The sequence below is a fragment of the Gastrolobium bilobum genome, unplaced genomic scaffold (genome assembly GCF_033153095.1).
Source record: "Gastrolobium bilobum isolate Gb01-03AN ecotype WA unplaced genomic scaffold, APGP_CSIRO_Gbil_v1 utg5726, whole genome shotgun sequence".
Classification (NCBI taxonomy): Eukaryota; Viridiplantae; Streptophyta; class Magnoliopsida; order Fabales; family Fabaceae; genus Gastrolobium; species Gastrolobium bilobum.
The window spans coordinates 49,167-70,211 of NW_026896804.1; the positions used below are offsets into that span (position 1 = coordinate 49,167).

At 35.1% G+C, this 21,045-nt stretch overlaps 2 protein-coding genes across 2 annotated transcripts; both read left to right on the plus strand.

Moving 5' to 3' along the window:
• The first annotated feature begins 757 nt into the window (after positions 1-757).
• Positions 758-9,050, plus strand: LOC133302147 (bifunctional adenosine 5'-phosphosulfate phosphorylase/adenylylsulfatase HINT4). Its single transcript, XM_061501897.1, has 6 exons — positions 758-988; positions 1,083-1,129; positions 1,465-1,541; positions 1,642-1,708; positions 7,950-8,027; positions 8,119-9,050. The coding sequence occupies exons 1-6, from the start codon at positions 905-907 to the stop codon at positions 8,198-8,200; spliced, it is 435 nt and encodes a 144-aa protein (XP_061357881.1). The 5' UTR covers positions 758-904; the 3' UTR covers positions 8,201-9,050.
• Positions 9,051-17,665: 8,615 nt separating this feature from the next.
• On the plus strand, positions 17,666-19,334 carry LOC133302114 (probable aspartyl protease At4g16563). The gene has a single exon (XM_061501854.1). It carries the CDS (start codon positions 17,784-17,786, stop codon positions 19,203-19,205), a length of 1,422 nt encoding a protein of 473 aa, XP_061357838.1. The 5' UTR covers positions 17,666-17,783; the 3' UTR covers positions 19,206-19,334.
• Positions 19,335-21,045: the final 1,711 nt, after the last annotated feature.

Consider the following 21,045-nt stretch of genomic DNA (forward strand, 5'->3'; position numbering starts at 1 on the left):
TCACCCTCTTGAATTCCAGAAAATATTTCGACGGGAACAGAAAAAATAAACATAATGCCGTATTTGACATTAATAACACAAAAAAATGTTTAAAAAAAGAATGAATTATTAAATATTTAAAGATCAAACAAATGAATGATAAAAATTAAAATGGATGAACAGTCAAAAGATAAAAGGTTAGAAACTTAGAATGTGTAATTTTTAACTACTTGAAATAATCAATATTAATGGGAAAAATGATAAAAATGTTATACTTGTATTCTTTTTTTTTTTGGTACTAGAAATACTTGTATTCTTTGTCTAATACATACTTTATCCCAAAATAAAATAAAAGTTTTAAATTGTAAATCACAGATTCACAGAAAAATACTCACTTTTATCATGGTATTTTGTCTACTTTTAATCTGTGAAAACATATATTTAATTTATGGGAAAACTGTGCATGGTTTTTTATGACATAAACCATATCATTTCATATACATAAAAAAATAAAAATAAACGTATAGATCAAATATCTTTGTGTCTAAATGACGGAATTTTTTAGCGTGGTCCAAACTACCATGGTTCTTTCATTAAAAAATTAACGTTTAGATTAAAAAAAAAATTCTCTCTCTTCACTCCTCAATCTTTTCTTTCTTTCTCACCGAATTATTTCTGCTCCCGCAACACAGAAACTTTGCTCCAAAATGACACAATTTGTGTCATTACTCTTCCCTTTTAATTTATTTTTTGTGTCTTTAAAGTCAAACCATTTTATTTTGAAAACAAATGCACAATTTTTCTGAACAACACTCCACATGGCGGATATGACACGTGGCATAATTGTTACAGCAAAATGCCATTGGAATTTGGAATTCGGAAGTTCCAACCAATGCGATGCGATAGGCAGTGTTAGGGCAAAAAAATGGCGGGAGCAAGAGGATCGATAGCATCGTGTGTTTTCTGTGAAATAGCGACGAAATCCAGCTCCGATACTCTTCTTTACTCTGTTTGTCTCTCTCTCTCTCTCTCTCTCTCTCTCTTTATCTTCTTTTTTGAGTTTTGTTCACTTTCTGATTCAGTTTCGGAATCGGAAAATGCAGGATGATAAGGTTGTTGCTTTTCGGGACATTAATCCATCTGCTCTCAGGTACTCACAATCCATGATTTGACTCATTTGATCTTAATAAAAAATGCTACCACTTCAATGAATTGCTAATTTATATAGCCTTTTAAGGCCGAGAGATTTCTGTATCAATATCATAATTTACAATTTAATTTTTGTGAAATCTGAAATTTGATTACTCTTCCAAATATTTTTGGCTGCTGTAGATTTCTTTGTCAGCTTTTGTTTCTTTACATTTTCTGATTGTGTGTTGAGGAGTTTATCTCCTTAGTTTCCTGATTAACTATCTTTTCACTTGTTTTCCTTGTTTCTATTTTGACATTTATTGAGGTTACCAATTTGAACCTGACAACTTTTAGGCATTACTTAGTAGTTCCTGTCGAGCACATTCCTACTGTTAAAGATCTTCAGAGAAAAACTGAAGACTATTCTTTGGGTATAGAAACTGATAGCTTTAGCTACTTCATAGTTTTAGATTTATGTATATGTTCAAATTTGCCTGGTCCAGTTTCATGATTGCCTACTTTATCATCCAGTGAGTCACATGTTAGAGGTGGGGAGAATGTTAACAATTAGAGATGCACCTCAGTCCAAGCAGTACAGGTATTGGGTTATTTAAAGTGCAATGCTTATTATTTTCTCCTTGTCAAGTTTGTACTGGTAGATTGATCTGCGATGCTGATTTCAACTGCAGTTGCTGCTATAATTTGCATTATTGGATTCATACCTATAATGCTATAATTGCTGAGCATTCTGATTTACACGGGCGAAACCCAAACTGCTCTTATATTGTTATTATTATTATTATTTTAACATAATCTCTGCGACCTAATTGTTTGAGATAAAGGTGATGTTGATTATTGATGCACTGTTTTTTGCTTCAATACAATATTGACTGTGATTGTCTGTATTCATAAAACTTGGTAACATGTAGATATATTTTTAATAAAATTTTACTAGTGCATAACCACTTGACTGGTAATTTCTTCCATTTGTTGAATATGCTGTCTGGTGTTATGTTTTTCTTACGGTTATAGCAAAACTAATATGGGTCCTGTTAGGAAGTTAGAGTTTGTTACTAGAGGAGTTACATGATCGTTACGAAAATGTAGTAGCGTTGTGTGTATAAATAAACATGTAAAGCATAGAAATGGAATGAATAACGAAACTTGAATTGATTGTGTCCTTCCTTCTCTTTATTTTTTTCTCTCTGTTAAGTCCCTTAATCTTGAGAATTTCCTCCTCCTTTAGAGCTCAGCTCTAACATTGGTGCTTTCATCTTGAACAAGCCACCATCTTCAAGATGCGTATTTAAATCGTTTCAGTTACATGTTGAGCAAAGGTTGGATGATTCGCAGCTCAAATGCAACGCTTGGAAACCAAGTTTGATGTTTAACAAAACCAGATTTCTCTTCTTGTGGCTCAAATGAGCAACTCCACACCACTGTGTTAGCCATGGATGCACGCACAAGGGAGCTTCTGAATCAACAATCGGGAAATCAAACTACCGACACTCCATCATCCTTGAATGTTAATCACTCAGAACCACTTGAACCAAGAGAATTGTTGAAGGCCATTCGAACGGAAATTGATCTTTCAATTCTGCCACCATTTGATTCATTAGGCACACCAGCTTTTGGGGCTATGAACAACCCTGTGTTAGGTGCTATAAGCACCTCTGTTTCAGGTTCAACAAAGAAGGTCATGGATGATTCACTTCTCCGTAATGTCGTCAATCACTCCAATCTTTTATTTGGATCCAAGACAATTGATCGATCAGGTTTTAGCAAAGATTGTGGGTATCTCCATTTTGCATTCCAAGAGGAACCCAAGTTAAACCTTGCACTCTTGAGCTAAAAGACTTTATGGGCTAAGCCCAAATACACTTCTAGAGTATTCTAGTTAATACAAATAATAAATAAATAATTTTAATATTTACAACACTTCCCCTCAAGCTGAGGAATGAATATTTATCATTCTCAGCTTGCTAGTAAGCTCTTGAATCCTATCAGTAGGAAGACCCTTAGTTAAGACATCAGCCAATTGACGACCAGAAAGAATATATGGAATAGTGATCAGTCCACTATCTAGTTTCTTTTTGATGAAGTGGCGATCAATCTCAATATGTTTGGTTCGATTGTGTTGGACTGGATTGTGGGCTATACAGATAGCTGACTTGTTATCATAGAGTAACTTCATAGACCCTTCATATCTCACCTCAAGATCATCGAGAATGATTTTCAGCCACAATAACTCACAGATACCTTGAGCCATGACCTGAAATTTTGCTTATGTACTAGATCTAGCAACCACATTTTCGTTTTTACTTCTCCATGTTATTAGATTTTCACAGAGAAACATACAATAGCCCAAAGTAGACCGTCGGTCAGTCACAGATCCAACATAATCAGCGTCTGTATAAAACTTCTAAGGATAGGTTTCTTCCTTTCTGGAACAGTAGTCCTTTGCTTGGTGTGCCTTTCAGGTATTGGAGAATCCTGTCCACAGCTCGCAGGTGTTTCTCCCTCGGATCATGCATGAATTGACTAACAATACTAACTGCATGAGTTAGATCAGATCTAGTATGAGCTAGATATATCAATCTTCCTACTATTCGTTGATATTGTCCTTTTTCAACTGGAGGGCTCTCATTTTCTGTTAGGATACCATATCTTAAGGAACATTCTAGAATGAATTGTAGAGAATCAATCACTCAAGGCACTCATGCTGAGTCACCAAGGCAGATTGAGGGGGAATATTCTAGAAGGGAAATTTTGTTAGAGGCAATGAGGTGAGTCACATGTGAAGAATAATAATGCTTAGTATAAATAGATGGAGAAAAAAGAGGAGAGGAGGCTGGAAAATTGGGAGTTCTTGGGAGAGATCAGTGCCTCTTTAATTGCACTGAACCAACCTCTAGAATTAGTTGATGTTCTTATTTTAATTCTACATTTATCATTCTGTCATAAACAACCTTGTTATTGTATTGTTTCCTTTGATTAATATACAGAAAATCCAGTTCTTCTGGGCCAAAAGTCTTGTGTTGCTGCGTTTATTTCTCTGATTAATTTGTCAGATCCTATCAATTGGTATCAGAGCACTCCGATCCTAAGGGTGCTTTGAACGGGTTGATGCGTGCCATGGAAGTTCGTTTGGAGATCATAGAAGAGATGATTAGGAGGAGTGAGGAACAAACGGAAGAGCGTTTTCGCGGAACCGAACAAAAATTAGATGAGATCGAGCAGCTTTTGCGAAGCAGGAGAAGATACCGTCACCGTCCTTCTTGCAGAAGAAGGTCGAAATCATCGAAACCAGAAGAGAGTATCAACACAGACATTCACCTCGTTGATTGGCTAACTCCTAAGCTAGAGCTTCCTCGAGGCCATGGTGTGGACGTTGTAGAAAGCCATCCAACGGAGCTGTTGCAGAAACCAGCTAGCTTGACGGAGAAGATGACGAAGGCGATGCGTGTGTTGGAAATGAGAAATGAGGCTGGGGTCCAAGATGGGTTTGGGGTTGGGTGGAGTGGACTTAATCGAACAGCCCAGCCCATTCGAAACAATCAAGGCTCAGCTTCTGCAGGTCAAGTGACTCACTTAAGTCACCATAGCAACCTCAGTGACGCGCGTACCCACCAAAATGCTTCAGAGGGTAAGATGCGTTTCGTCCAAAATCTTAACGTAGAAGACGGGAATCAATTTTCTGGAAGTGTGGGAAGCCAAAACTCTAGGGTTGAAAATCGAAGATTCACCCAAACAGAACTTCAAGATCGTATGAAGGGAGGGGTTTGCTTCAAGGGTGAGGAACGATGGAACCTTTCTCGCCGTTTCAAGATCGCGCAGCTCAGCTTACGGATTGTCAACGATGAAGACGGTGAAGAGTAATGGAACCCTGAATGTAGTTGCAAAACCCCCCAATTGAACTTGCTGGAGATTGACGAAGAGGAAGGAGGTCCGCAAAGGGTGGAGTTGTTGGCAAGGGTTACAGGGGTACCAGAGATCCTACAGCCGCCGGAGGAGGTGGCGCAACCTCCACCGTTACCGGAGCCGCCAGATTCAAGCTTTGGCGAGGAGTTGGCATGCTATAATTGCGTGAGAAAATTGCAGCACGAAGCGGAAATGAAATTGGATCTGATTAAGGTTCAGATGTGCCCAGTTCAATCTAAAAATAATGGTATTTTTGTCTCTGTTTGTTGTGCGAATTGGGCTTGGCAGCCCATAAGCCCATTTGCACAAGGTACAATATTTTATCCTTGCAAGTTGCATATCCGTGAATTCTGCCATACGGGTATTCTTAACTTTCTTCCTATTCCTCGAGGACTTGCACAAAACATTGAAGTGTCAGAAGTTTGTGGTTCAAATGCATTGGCTCAAAATTTGGAAGTTAAAGAGATACAATGGGACCCGGGTGGAAGTTGTTGTGCATCATCAAGTGAAAGTTCTTATGCATCCTCATACATAAGGAGGTCCTTGCAATTCAAGCAATGGGATCCCGGTGGAATTTTTTGTTTTATTTTATTTTATTTTTTATTTTTTATTTTTGAGGACTGCACCTCACCTTGAGGACAAGGTGAGTGTTTAGGGGGGAAGTATTGTTAGGATACCATATCTTAAGGAACATTCTAGAATGAATTGTAGAGAATCAATCACTCAAGGCACTCATGCTGAGTCACCAAGGCAGTTAGAGGGGGAATATTCTAGAAGGGAAATTTTGTTAGAGGCAATGAGGTGAGTCACATGTGAAGAATAATAATGCTTAGTATAAATAGATGGAGAAAAAAGAGGAGAGGAGGCTGGAAAATTGGGAGTTCTTGGGAGAGATCAGTGCCTCTTTAATTGCACTGAACCAGCCTCTAGAATTAGTTGATGTTCTTATTTTAATTCTGCATTTATCATTCTGTCATAAACAACCTTGTTATTGTATTGTTTCCTTTGATTAATATACAGAAAATCCAGTTCTTCTGGGCCAAAAGTCTTGTGTTGCTGCGTTTATTTCTCTGATTAATTTGTCAGATCCTATCATTTTCACTTCATAGCCTGTGATTCTGCTCAATCAGAGTATTAGAGGGTTTACACCTGAGTTTTTTTGCTTCTTTAAAGAGGTCAAGAACATACTTCCGTTAACAAATAAAAATACCTTATTTTGAATGGGCAACTTCTATCCCAAAAAAATATCTCAGGTTTCTAAGATCTTTAACTTCAAATTCAGCTGTAAGTCTTTTTTTCAGATCACATTTCTCACATATATCATCCCCTGTTATAATCATAGCATCAACATAAACTAGAAGGATAGCGGTTTTATCTCCTGAGAATGTTTAAAGAAAAGTGTATGATCTCCTTGACTTTGCTTGTATCCCAATGAAAGCATAACTTTGGTAAATCTTCCAAACCAAGCGCGCGGGGATTGCTTCAAGCCATACAACGCCTTCTTCAATCCGCAAACTTTATTATCTCCATTTGTAGAGTTAAATCTTGGTGGGATCTCCATGTAAACCTCTTCTTCTAATTCACCATTGAGGAAGACATTTTTCACATCAAATTGTTTCAAATCCCAATTAAAATGAGCAGCAAGAGACAATAAAACTCTTACAGTGTTCATTTTGGCCACTGGAGCAAATGTTTCTTCATAATCAATACCATAAGTTTGTGTGTTTCCCTTGGCTATCAGTCGAGCTTTATATCTCTCAAGAGAGTCCCATTAGAATTATACTTCGGAGTATACACCCATCTGCACCCTACTGTCATTTTTCCATTTGGCCTTCCCCAACGCATTCATCTCGTTATGCATGGCTTGAACCCAATTATCATCCTTTAATGCTTCATGTACTGATTTCGGGATTGAAATGGAGTCAAGTGCTATAATAAAACTTCTATGCTGCATAGAGAGATTCTTAGGAGACAAAATGAGAAATAGGGTGTTGGGTACAAGACTTTTTTCCTTTCCTCCCAGCAATGGGTAAGTCATCAGAATTAATATCAGGCTCAGGAATAAAAGAAGTAGTGCATTTAGTACATACCAACGGTTCGGGCGATTGCAGTTGCTGATGGAGCAGTGTGGGTTGTTTCTTCCTTTGATACACTAGTTCGGGTGTCCCAGCTTTGCGTACTCTCTGTTGATCAATAGGAGGCATGTCACATGAGGAATCAGATGAATTTTCAGTCTCAACAACTAAGTCTTCCTTCTCAACTTGGGTAAGAGATGTATGTAACAGAAAGGGAGACTCAGACTCAAAGAAAATGGATGAAGCTTTTATACTGTTCTCCCCCTGAAGCTGAGGGTTTTTAAAGTAGGATTCAGATTCATGAAAGCTAACATCCATAGAGACAAAGAATTTACGACTTGGAGGATGGTAACATTTGTATCCTTTCTTGTTGGGATCATAACCAAGGAAGACATACTTAAGGGCTCTAGGCTCTAATTAATCCGATTTTGTTTATGGACATGGATGAAGGGAACACATCCGAAGACACGAGACTGGAGACTCTGCATAACGGTTTTATATTTAACATTCTAGGTAACTACGGATGAAAGTTGAGTTGAAAAGTAAAGTGTCTATGTAGGTTTGAATATCCATTTTTTGTAATTTGACATACCTTTATACATCAATCACATTGTAATTTTTTCTTAAGATTTTGAGCTTTGAATATGCTTGTGAAACCTGGATTACTAACAACAAACAAATTGTGTGAACTTCTTGAACAAGAATTTGATACTGTGACCAGAAAAACAAGAACAAGAATAGAATACAGAGAACTAGAACATTGGTTTAAAGCAGGAGGTTGATTTGACCTGAAGTTAATTGTTGTACTCAAACCAAACATGACCATGTGATTCTTTTTGACAGATTTGGCTTTCATCAGCCTCCACTGAACTCTGTTGACCACCTACACCTCCATTGTTTGGCGTTACCATATACTCCCAGGTAACTATTCATCTTTCTGGTTACTCTATGCTTAAGCTTGTCATGTATGCTGCCTGGATACTTAAACTTGCCACTTCATGAGCTTAAGCAGATGGAGATGTATAAAATACCTTTCTTTCGGACCACTTGGTTTCATTGAAGCGGAGAAGTTTCTGAAACAGATTAAGCCTTAGCCAACAGTTCACTCAAAAGAATAAATTAACTTGATGTTGGCTTTTCATCTTTCAAGTAAGATGGTAGATATATTGAATCTCATTCAAACTTTCCTCTCCAATTTTCTGATGAGCAAAGTTTGTAGTTAAAGTTATCCCTTTGGATCTGTAAATTATGATGCATGATATGATATCTTACGTGACCTTCATATGTACAACAACTAATAAGAATGGTAAATTGGCAACTGCTATATATAGTAACTGAACTTGTTAAGGAAGGATGATGTATCCCTTGAAGGGTGAAGTATATCAATGTAACAGTGACAAAATGAGTCAATAGTATGAATTATAGCTCAGTGGAGGTCATCGTGAAGATCTCACACAAGCTGATAATCGAGGGGAAGGTGAAGGATTCGATTATGGATGATGAGGAGAGGTTTTGGCAAAGTAACAATATGTTGAGCAATGGTGAAGAAGATGACTGTTTCGAGGAGTGAGCATATATATATATATATATATATATATATATATATATAGCATGGGGGAAGATTCCCTAGCATGGGAAGTGTGATGCCATAAATATTTTCAGCTCTGCAGACTCAATTGATGTGTGAGGCTGCATAGCTCATCACTTGTGAGTGTGAGGGCCATGCGTGAGTGGGAGTGAGGGAAAATCAGGTGTAATGGGACCATTTGTCCTGTGGTGAATCAATGGACTGGGCCTAGGGGAAGCCCAAACAGGCTCAACTGGCTGGTCCAGAACAGTAACAAAAGCTCTAATGACGTATATTCAGCATAAGGGCTTGTTTGGTGTGATGTATAGGATAAGACCTGATAGTATAAGCCCTGATAGTATAAGGCCTGATAGTATAAGACCTGATTAAATTTTAATACTATACAGTGTTTGGCTTGATATTGTATAAGATAATGTATTGTGTAAGATACTACTATCCAGTGTTTGGTAATGCAATGTATAATACTAGATTGGATAAAAATAAATAATTTTGACAAAAATACCCTTTAATAAAGAATTTATATAATTTCTCCAAATATTAATTTTTATAAAACTCTATCAATCAGTGTCCAAAAAATTTATTAATTCATGATTACATTTGGTATTTCTTTATCTTTTGAGCACCAAACGAGTCACCTAAACTGACAAGAATGAAGATTTAACAATCAGACCTCTTGCTATAGCTGTCAACGAAGCATGGCATCATGTGGTAATGCTACCATTTGCTGAACAAACATAACAATAGTCTTAATTTTAACAAGCCATTAGTTCCAAACAGCTTAATAATATTATACTAGACAAAGATATGGTACCAAGATCCTCCAAAGTTGAGGGTTCTTTTCCTTCTTACCAACCTTAGCTGGTATGCAGATTTAGCCACTCTTGATCATTCATAACAAGACCAAACTCCCAGGAAATCTGAAAGAAATATGCAAATTTCTAAAAAGCATTTTAATCAAATTAATTGTCCTTGAATATCTTGCAACCCACATGACTATACTGTTATACATGATCAAATACATATTTATCATTTTAGCTTTGTTCAAGAACCATTGCATAACAATGATCATTCGTTAATTACTTAGTCATCATCCCAAAGTCGGTGCCACCAAATAACATAAATATGTGAAAAAACCAAGTGACTCTCTAAAACCAAACAGCATTCTGAATGACAGAAGCTTACTAAGTTATTTACTATTGACATTTACATTGAAAGTTCCACCAATGTCACCAATTGAATCAGACAATTCATCCCTAAATGATAATAGTAACAGGCAAAGGAACACTTTAGGATGCAAATGTTTTGAACTGGCAACATACAAGAAAATAAAAAATGCTTGCACAAAAAGTAACATCAACTCGAACTCTCAAAGTCACAATTGAAGAATGTACAATGAATAACCTAAAAGGCATACAATTGATTATGAAAATGAAGCAAAATTACAAAGAAGAAAAAAAGAGGGACAGTGATGCCTATTGCCTAGTTATTCCCTAATACCTAATACAACTGTACACCTGCAATTGTAACAAACTTCAAACCTATACTCATGTTAGACCCACAATAAAATTCAAGGTACAACTTTACAAATTTCTTGAGCCCTATCTCCAAATTAGTGGTAGATCTGTACCTAAGGTCCTTGTGAACCAAACTAATATTGGCATGGGTGAACTTAACATCTCCATTTCTCGGCATAGGAAGCACCTATTCTTTGCCTTGGTTTTCAGAAGCTTCTCCATTATGTTGACAAGCCTTCAAATTGAGACTGTAAACGGAGCTCGTGGAAGCCCAAACAATGGCGAGATGAGGGTTCGCCGATTCTGCATAGTGTAGCGGACCCCAGCCTGCGCCGTGAGGTGCATCACGTGGGTGAACAGCACCACGTCGAAGAGCTTTCGGAGGAGTGCGGCGTCGTTGATGTCGCCGTCGAGGAAGAATATGCCGGTGCATTCGAGGAGCTTCTGGCGAGCTCGTTTGAGGTTAGGGTAGTAGCAGCTATGGGGAAGAAAGGAGAAGAAGGGTTGTAATGGGTAAAAAAAATATGGTATGTGATTAGCCTTATACATTAATTCTTTATCAGGTGTCATCCCACCCTTGTAGACCTGATTAAGTTATATATCATTTTGATGTATTAAGGGGGTATGATGTATAAGCTTATACAATACAATAGTCACTCCAAACAACTGAGATTATCATAATGTATAGTATAAGCTTATACTATCAGGTCTTATACGTCGCACCAAACATGCCCTAACTGCCTGAGTTGGAACTGCAGGATGCTGTGGTGGTGACTACCGTATTATGCTAACGCTAGCATTGGAAACTTTTTTCGGCTTTCTTTGAAGACTTGAGTTTGTAGTCTGCGTGATTCAAAATCGCGTGCATAGCACCCAGATTAATGGAATTTGAGAATTTAGATGCCCGGTATAGCTAGCAGTCTTATATAAGGAACTTCGACATTTAAGAAAGAGTAAAATGTATTGAGTTCAAAATTGTTTTGCATAGCATATTTGTCGCCGGTGGGAAAACATTGGGACACAGTTGCAGAGACAGTCAAGTACATGTAAATGTAGTAGTTGATGTGTCGAATTTGTTCAGAGTCATTTAAGTAAGGTCCTTTTAGTGACCACCTCATGAATAGAAGAGTACATACATTATAACTCTTGTATATCTACCATTAAATCATTAATGTCAAGTCAACTATTTAATAGGCCTGTTGGCATGAAAATTTTGATTAGCATTGCCGGACACATTTACACATATAACATCTTATATTTGTACATTTTTTACGGGTTTGGTGTTTGTGCGGGCATAAAATTGTGTCATTTTAAATGAAAAAGAGATACACAATGAAAATCATTGTAGATTGGATGTGCCAAATTGTAGATCCTACACGTGAATTTATTATATATTGAAAATAGGTAAAAAAGAAGAAGATAAATTATCGGGTCTATAGGAGTCGTACTTTTAAGGAAAGAATTTAGGACTTGGTAGCTAAGAATACTTCATGGGTAAATCTTGGGAGAATTGAATGCAGGTCCCCTAATCAATGCTTTGCCAGATGCCCAGAAACATTTAGGAAGATATTTTGCATAGACAATGAGGCAAACTTTCTGCACCAAAATCTTATAAGCAGCAACAATCACAGGAAAGAGAGCATCAACAATCATTTTATCTAGCATGAATTCGAAAATAATGTGCATGCGAACAGCTGTAAAACAGAAATTGTAGAAACATTTTAAGAAAAAGGACGGAAATTATTAAATTCCGTGGTTGAGAAGAACCGAGAATAAAGATAATCCACAATCTGAAATCTAGTTAAAAGTCTTGCATTCGGGCTTAGTATATTTTATCTGCTAACAAAAGAATGAAGCCAGCAAGGCAAAATGGAATTGGCCAAGATATTTAATGTTGGTATTACTTAAAAAACTTCCAAGCGACTAGATGAGTTGGATTTTGCGAGATTGGCCTACATAATAATTAATTCTCAATAGCTTTTGAATTGTCCTTATACTCACCTACATCGCCGAATTTAGTTCTATTTCTTTTTTGGTGGAAGCGTTATAATTTATAATTCCTATACTTATTAGTTGCACAAGATCCTTATTCCTATACTAGACAATACATACTTCTTCATAGGATTGGTGTACCATCCATTAGGTAGAGAGTCAATACTCAATAGATGACTTTCTGTCTTCTCACTTTGTTTAGCCTAAGCAGCCAATCTTGTGCTTATGTTACTTTGTTGACCCTATAAATAATCACAAAGAATAAAGATATCATTAATGTGAATACCAAATCCAACTTTAAAGAAAGGAAAGAATGCAACTCTTAATTCACCTAACTTCAGTGGAACCAAAACCAAGGCATAAGGAATTTCAGAAACTATATATTATTTTGCATGTTTAGAGACAAATAATTGGTAAGACCGACCCAAACAGATATCATCCACTAATATGAAAGTGACTTGAGCTTTGCAGCCCCGCGGCGAGGAAGCGGTATTATCTGGACAGCATCTCTTAATCGAGGGCTTTAGTATGTATAATATTAGATTTGTTTTTGAATTATAACTTTTAATTATTGTGAATGATGCAGCACTTTCAATGATTAGCTTCATCGTTTGATATATTATATTTTTTGTCAACTAATTTCTTACCATTCTCCTCATCTTTACTCTTTCACTCTTGCTAAGTGTATTCTAACAAGGGAAAAAAAAAAAGAACTAAGGAGTATTTATTTAAACAAATGAAGAGAGAATTATTATTTTTGGTTACATAAAAGAAAATTATTTGCAAATCATATTTTTACCATTATTTATACATCCAAATAAAATTTATTCTGTTAATTATTGTAAGCTCGTTTTCTAAAACAAATTACCGACAATAGAAAGTACCAGAAGTGAAGTCAAGAAGGGGAGAAAAGGTGGAGAAAAGTTGTGAACGTAATATAATGGGAAATGAAGGAAAAAAAATGATTTAGACAACTAGACATATTAATTGTCATCTTATGATTTATCATTTATTGAATAAACATTTGAACTAACTAATAATTATTTGAATTTAAAAATGATAAAGGTCAATTTTGTATTCTCTTTATTGTTTTATTATTATACAAATGAAATTTTTTTATCTGGTCACGATTTTTTTAAAATATCATTATCATTTAAATTAGGTAGAAAAATATAAACAAATAATAATTATATATACTTGTTATTTAAATTGTAATCGCTTTCTTACATAGTAACTACAATTTTGTTTTTTAAATCTTAGCTAGAAATAAACTGTCGTATCATACAGTCATTCAAAGAAAAATTAGTCACCAAGAAAAAGAAATTTTGACTAATAAAGTGTACGTCATTAGGTTAATACGTCTAAATTGTTGATCTAGATTGACTTGAAAGCTACTTTACTTTGACAGCTTTTTCTGCTTGGTAGGCGTCTCAGACGTATTGGTTTGCATTCAACATTGACGCTGATTTCTTTTGCCACGTTTTTTTTTTTCTGCCTTTTGTTTTTGTCGTCTTTTTTTATTTTTCTCCAAATTAATAAAACTCGTTGATAGAAGCCTTCCATTATCTACGAGAATAGGACTACGACCCACCTTCATCACCAATACAATTTTAAAAAAAAATCTGATATCATAAAATATGCTAGATAGTCAAAAAATTTAGATAACATTCTTGAAAGAATGAGTCAGTATTATCTTACTTTTTCTTTTCACTTCTTTCAGTTTAGAAAAATAACTTAGAAAGATAGGTATTAGAATGCATATTTTTATTATTTTATTTTTATCATCCAAAATGTAAATAAAATAAAAACAGTGTAAAATTAATATAAATAACAATTAAAATTAAAATTAAAATTTTACTTTTATTAAAGTTAGTGGTGTTCATCAACCATCCAAACCACCATGACCGAACTAAAAAACTAATAATCAAATTAATCAAAAATGTGAAAAATCAAAAACCAAAAAAAATCTCGCATATTTTAATTTGATTGTAACAATTTTTTGTTTGGTTGATGAAAATCGATCTAATATAATATGTATTTATTATTTTTTAAAATTCCACCAATGCATTTTTTTCATAATTCAGTAACTCTTAGTAATGCGAATTTTGATTAAAAGTTGATGGTGTAAGTTGTTGTTTTTTAATCTAATTATTCATGTATTTATTTTAAATTTATTGTTGTTTGAACCCTTTTTAATCTCTTATTTTTATGAAAATTTCTGTCTTGCTGGTTGTTTTGAAGGCCACAAGTGAGCATTGATCAAGTTGAAAGACTGAAGTATGGAAGAGAAAGATTGACTTAGTGCCTGTTTGGATCTTATCTTTTTTAAACTATAAGCTACTTATAAGCATAAGCTAGGTCAAACAGGCTTTAAGAAAACCTCTTATAATGAAAAAAAAAAATTTATAATAAAGAAAAAAGTTAAAAGTTAAAAGCTTATAAGAGGAGCTTTTTTTAAAGCTCTTATCTTCTTTTCTTGAATTGTATGCTCTCTTTTTTAAATAAAGAGCTATAAAGAACGAAAGAGAAATAATTTTTCTTGAAATATGTGCTTTTAAGTAATTTTTAAGCTAAAAATTTTATGTTATTACCAAACAATTTTTAACTTTTTTTTAAATTTTATTTTTTAACTTTAGCTTATAAATGGTTTCTGGTTTAAAAAAGAGAGGATCTAAACAAGCTATTAGAATCTTCATGTTTTTTGTAGACTTGGAATCAATGTTATTAAATCCGGCCCGTTTATTGACCCGGTCGAGGTACTGGGTCGTTGGGTTACTGATTCAACCGCATGACCCGGTAAGTATATGAAAATCTATAATTTATATTAAAAAAACTATAAATATACTTAAATACTTGTAAAAAAAATATATCAATTTCAATTATTTTAATATGAAAATAATAAATTACACATCATTGTCCAACAAAAGATTAATCAAACATATAATATTTGTGATACTAGTGTTTCAGGTTCAGTAAACGATATCTCTAACTATAAATCAAATCAAAATTCTCTGCATATTGCATAATCAAGATAATATTAGTGTTGTAGGTACATAATCTATGTAAGTTAATAAGCTACAAATCACTCAAATATTTCAAAAGAAAACAAATCATTTGTGTTTGAGAGTAAAAAAGAGAAGACATTAATTTATGAAAATAAATTAGCTTTTTTTTATAGACCGACCCGGGTCACCGATTTTTTACAAAAACCGACCGGGTCGCACCGGTTCTGTAATATGGCCGGTCCAATATGAAAATCGAACCGGTTACATGACCAGTTCACCGGTTTTCGGGTCGACTCGGCCGGGTCGGTCCGATTTTTATGACATTGCTTGGAATATTGGATGTTATGACAACAAACTACCTTATTTTAGTTTTTTATTATCTATTACTCTTTTTTTTTTTTTGAAAATATTCCAATCGGTTCATCGTTTTGCGACTAGTCTGATTCAGGGCGGGTCCAGGATTAAGGCTTTAAACTCCTCCCAAAGATGGTACTGGGGAGGATCGTATTCTATTTTAACTCTTCATGAATTTTAGTTTGAAAATTTGAATTTTTCAGTCATTTGTAATTTTACATGGCTTCATTTTTTACGTAGCTAGTGATTTATATCGCCGAAATTTTAAGCTTTTCAAAAAATCAAAAATCAATCTAATCCAAAACTAATAAAATTGATCGGATTTAAAAAAAAACTCAAACCAAATAATTTTTGCTTTAAAACTGATTTAATCCAGTCCGCGAGCACCCCTAACACTAATAAAACTATAATTTTTTTAGAAATATTTTCACTTTCACCCGTTGCGATTTTATAATTTATCACTTTCACCCACTATAAACTTGTCCTCAGACCCATTGTGCTTAAATAATTTAATATTTAACTCCCTGTGATTTTAAATTTTCACTACACTCATTGTGATTACAAAAATATATCACTTAGACCACTTGTGATCTCATAAATATATAGATATTTACTTTTTCTAAATTTTATTTTATATAATGATGATATTATGAAATAAAATTATAATAAAAATAATAGTTAAATATTAAATTAAAAAACATTTCAAGTTATTTATTTTGAAAATGGGTGAAAATGAAATTTTTCATATTTGTTAGAAAACTGTGAGGTATCGATTACACTTTTTACTTTAAGATGTAGAAAAGGCGCTAATTTTCTCACTGTCCTTAATTTTACCGTGACTACAATATGCTTTCCGTGCATTTTAAATTTCTTTCTATGAAAGCATATGATTTTTATTTGTTAGTCAATCATAAAATTTAGCCAGCCTGCGTAAATCATTGGATTTTTGCAATTTAGGATTCTTTACCGAAACTTAGGTATTAAGATTAGGAAGGAGTCCAATTACATGATTTCTTTTCCTAGCCGTCGCCAACAAACCAAGGGAATAAGGTAGACAAGAAGCAAAAGAAGCTAAAGTCGCAGTAACAAGTTATGAGAAAGCAGGTTCTCATACTTTTTGTAGCAGAAATTTTGCTAGATATAGGGGGGGAAACAGAAAGAAAACGGAGATAGCAGATAAAAATAAAAAAATTAAGGAGAGAATTAAGGAAAAAATAAAGAAAAAGAAATTACAAGAGTGAAATTTGAAATACTTTGTTCTTCGTATGACTAGTTAACAAAAGTTCATTTCCACATAATTTATAACAATCCTTATTTTTTAATAATACAAAAATTACTAAGGGGGCGTTTGGTTGGAACTATCTGATGAGATAGATAGGCATTGGAGAAGTGGGATTCTTCGTTGACCATGCTTGGTTGAAGAGTTTGCAATATTTGGCTAGCGAAATCACTCTCCCAGCCATCCACTTTGCACGTCTATTGAACCCAAATGAAAGGCAACAGATTCCCAATTCATATGTGGTATTGAAGGTTGTCTACCTAAACGAAGAAATGGGTGAAAAATTAGATGACCAACATACCCTCAACTTTTGCTAATTGCTACTTATTTTCGTAAAGGTAAAGGGTAGGTGATTCAAAAAAATTTAAAAACGGGGATATTTTTGTAATAGCAACTTATTTTTCCATCTATATTTTATCTTAAATCAAACATAGACTTTATAAAATTTATCTAATTTTCTCAGTAAATTTTTTTCCAACCAAATTTTTTTAACATTTTCCTACCAAATTCATTTTCTAACCATTTTCCTATTAATTACATTTCCCTATTATTCAAAAAATTTCTCCTCAACCAAACGCCCTAAAGAAATTACAAAATACAAAATTAAAGAAAATAACAAAAGTGGGCTATTGGATTGCTACATACTTTGCCAAAACCAAGTGTAGCACCCAATTTCAGGGATAAGAATAGGATTAATAGGAAACCATTAATTTGTTAGAACATGAAATTGAAATGACTATGAGCTTCTTTAAGCAGCTTGATTAGACTCGACACCATTAATATTACTTAAACAAAAGACGATAACATTGTCCTATGCGCCCACCAAGAGCAACTCGGTACCCTGACTCATACTCTCCTCTCGCTCTATAAACTCTCTGTCCTTCCTTCCTCACTTTTCTGGCTCTCACATAATTCAAAACCTCGTCCTCTGTTCTTATCCCCTTAATGGCTTCTCCCCTGTTTCTGCTCTGCTTCATGCTCTACATTTCACACTCATCTCAAATGATTCTTTTGCCACTAACACACTCATTTTCCAAAACCCAATTCAACAGTACCCACAACCTTCTCAAATCCACCTCCACTCGTTCAGCAGCACGCTTCCACAGCAAAACGAAAGGACAAGAAGTCTCTCTGCCACTTTCACCAGGAAGTGACTACACCCTCTCCTTCAACATAGGCTCGCACCCTTCACAAACCATAACCCTCTACATGGACACAGGCAGTGATCTCGTGTGGTTCCCATGCGCTCCATTCGAGTGCATTCTCTGCGAAGGTAAACCCAAAACAACAAAACCCCCAAACATAACAAAAGCCCACACCGTTTCGTGCCAATCCCATGCATGTTCCTCAGCTCACGCTTCCATGTCATCCCGTGATCTTTGTGCAATCGCACGTTGTCCCTTGGATTCCATCGAAACCTCTGATTGTTCTTCTTTCTCTTGTCCTCCCTTTTACTACGCTTACGCCGATGGAAGCTTCATCGCGCGCCTCTTTCGTGATACCCTTTCCGTTTCTTCTTCTCTTCTTCTCAAAAATTTCACCTTCGGTTGCTCCCACACCGCCCTCGCCGAACCCACCGGCGTCGCCGGCTTCGGCCGTGGCTTATTGTCTCTCCCAGCTCAACTCGCTACCTTCAATCCCCAACTGGGTAATCGCTTTTCGTATTGTTTGGTTTCTCACTCTTTCGACGAAGAACGAGTTCGACGACCGAGTCCACTCATTCTCGGCAGCTACGGCGGCGGCGGCGGTGAACCGGCTGCGTTTGCGTACACGTCCATGCTTCCGAACCCGAAGCACCCCTATTTCTACTGCGTGGGGCTCGTCGGAATTTCCGTCGGGAAGCAAACTATTCCGGCGCCGGAGATGCTGAGCAGGGTGAACGGGAGGGGAGACGGCGGCATGGTTGTTGATTCGGGCACCACGTTCACGATGTTGCCAGCGAGTTTGTATAACTCGGTGGTTGCTGAGTTCGACCGCCGAGTCGGGCGAGTTAACAAGCGCGCGAGTGAGGTTGAGGTCAAAACGGGTCTCGGGCCGTGTTATTATTTGGATGGTGCGGTGGAGGTAATACCCACGGTGACGTTGCATTTTGTGGGGAATTATTCGAATGTGGTGCTGCCTAGGAAGAATTACTTCTACGAGTTTTTAGACGTTGGTGATGGAGGGAGAAGGAAGAGGAAAGTGGGATGCATGATGCTGATGAACGGTGGTGATGAAGCTGATTTAAGTGGTGGACCCTGGGCCACGCTTGGGAATTATCAACAGCAAGGATTTGAGGTTTTGTATGACTTGGAAAACCAGCGCGTGGGCTTCGCTAGAAGGCAATGCTCGTCGCTTTGGGATAGCCTCCACCATGAGAAAAACTAGTGTGTCTACTGTGCACAGTTGCACTGAATTACTTCCCTTTCGGGCACGGGTCGGGTCTACTGTAAATAGAAAATAAGCAGCGGGTTTGGGTGGGGGCTCCGTTCTCCAAGTCCATATGTATACATGTATATGCGCGTAATTTACTGTGGAGAATTCCGCGGTGTAACATTGCACTTCTTTTTTGCTTCGCTTATTCTTTCTGTAAATGTTTAACATTCCTTGTACTTTCGTAATTAAGTTGCATATACGAAGGCCAAAAGTGAAGTATGAACTGGTTACAGATTTTGAGTTCTCCCTTATTTTATATAAGCGTTTAATTTCTTTTGTAGAGATAATTTTATTTATCACGCATGCATAAAAATGTGTGCGTAAAAAATTTATATTATCTTTTTCATTCTTTTCTGCTTTTATAATTTTTAATATGAATCTTACATATTTTTATACGTGCGTAGAAAATAAAAGTATCTCTTAAAATATCAGAAACAACAATATCTTTATTTAATTTTTGTTTTTGAAATTGTGTTCTATATTTATATTACATTTTTTATGTCACGTTTTACTCTAGTAGAATTTTTTTGACTCTTGTTTGAAGCCATCCACAAGTCAAGTTTCGGACTATGTCGGGAGGTACATTATTGCAAGGGATTTTCTATATTCTACCCTAAAATCATTTTTTAATATTTAATAAAAAAGTAATCATATAAAAAATATATTTTACATTTAATAACAAAAAATATTTCATGTTTTTAATTTAATAAATAAAAATAGTATCCAGAGAATCAGATAGGAATTACAGAATTATTTTTCCAAACGAGGGATCTGATAACGATTGATCCCCTTTATATCACTTAGCTATTCTTATTTTTTATTTTTTTGGCATAACAGTTAGTTTAAATTTTCTCTTTCTTTAAATTTGAAATGGTGGGAAATGATAATATAAACATATAAAATTGACGGTAACCATATACTGAAAGAAAAATTAACCATAGTAAGATCTCAAGGACTGTATATATAATGTATGAATAAACTTCATTAATTTGAATTTTATGTATATCAATTATTAAAAGAGATAGGATCCTTTGACATCTTATCTAAGAGCTGTTAGATCCAGGCAGATTAATGATGTCACATGTTTACAAATTAAAGTTCTTAGATTAGAGCAAAATTAACGACTTTCAGACGAGGTACCAAACTTTATTTTGATGTGTCAAAGGATAATTTCCCTTATTAAAAATGTCATTATCAATGTTGTAGTCTTAATAGCAGAAAATTTAAAATATCACTATTTTAATAAATAATTACGAATACATAGCTGTTTCGAAACTATTTACGGATCTGTTACACTCATTCACACCCAAATTAGGCGTGACTCCCGAGGCATTCACGCCAAATTTGGATGTGAATAGTCACGCCTAATTTGGGTGTGACTCGTCTGGTGTTGGCACGTGGCACAAAAAAGTCAACTTACAAACCGTAAAACTTTGAAAAACCATAACTTTTGACTTAAGTATCCCAATCAGGTAATTTTTTTTGATTCCACAAAACTTTTCGAGATCTACGCAATGACATCTCATTTGACATATTTTATCTCTCACAAAAACAATTTAAATTTGCAATAATGATATTATAATAGCGTTTAAACCATAAGCCTCTGAGTTCTGCGTTTGTGATTTAATATAAAAAAATAACAACGATTTGATTTATCATTTAAACTAAAAAATCAAAAACATTAATTTTTAATATAAAAAAAAATAAAGATTTGGTTTGTGATTTAAATTAAAAAATTATTACTAATAAGGAAAACAAAATAAAGATTTGATTTGTAATTTAAACTCAAAAA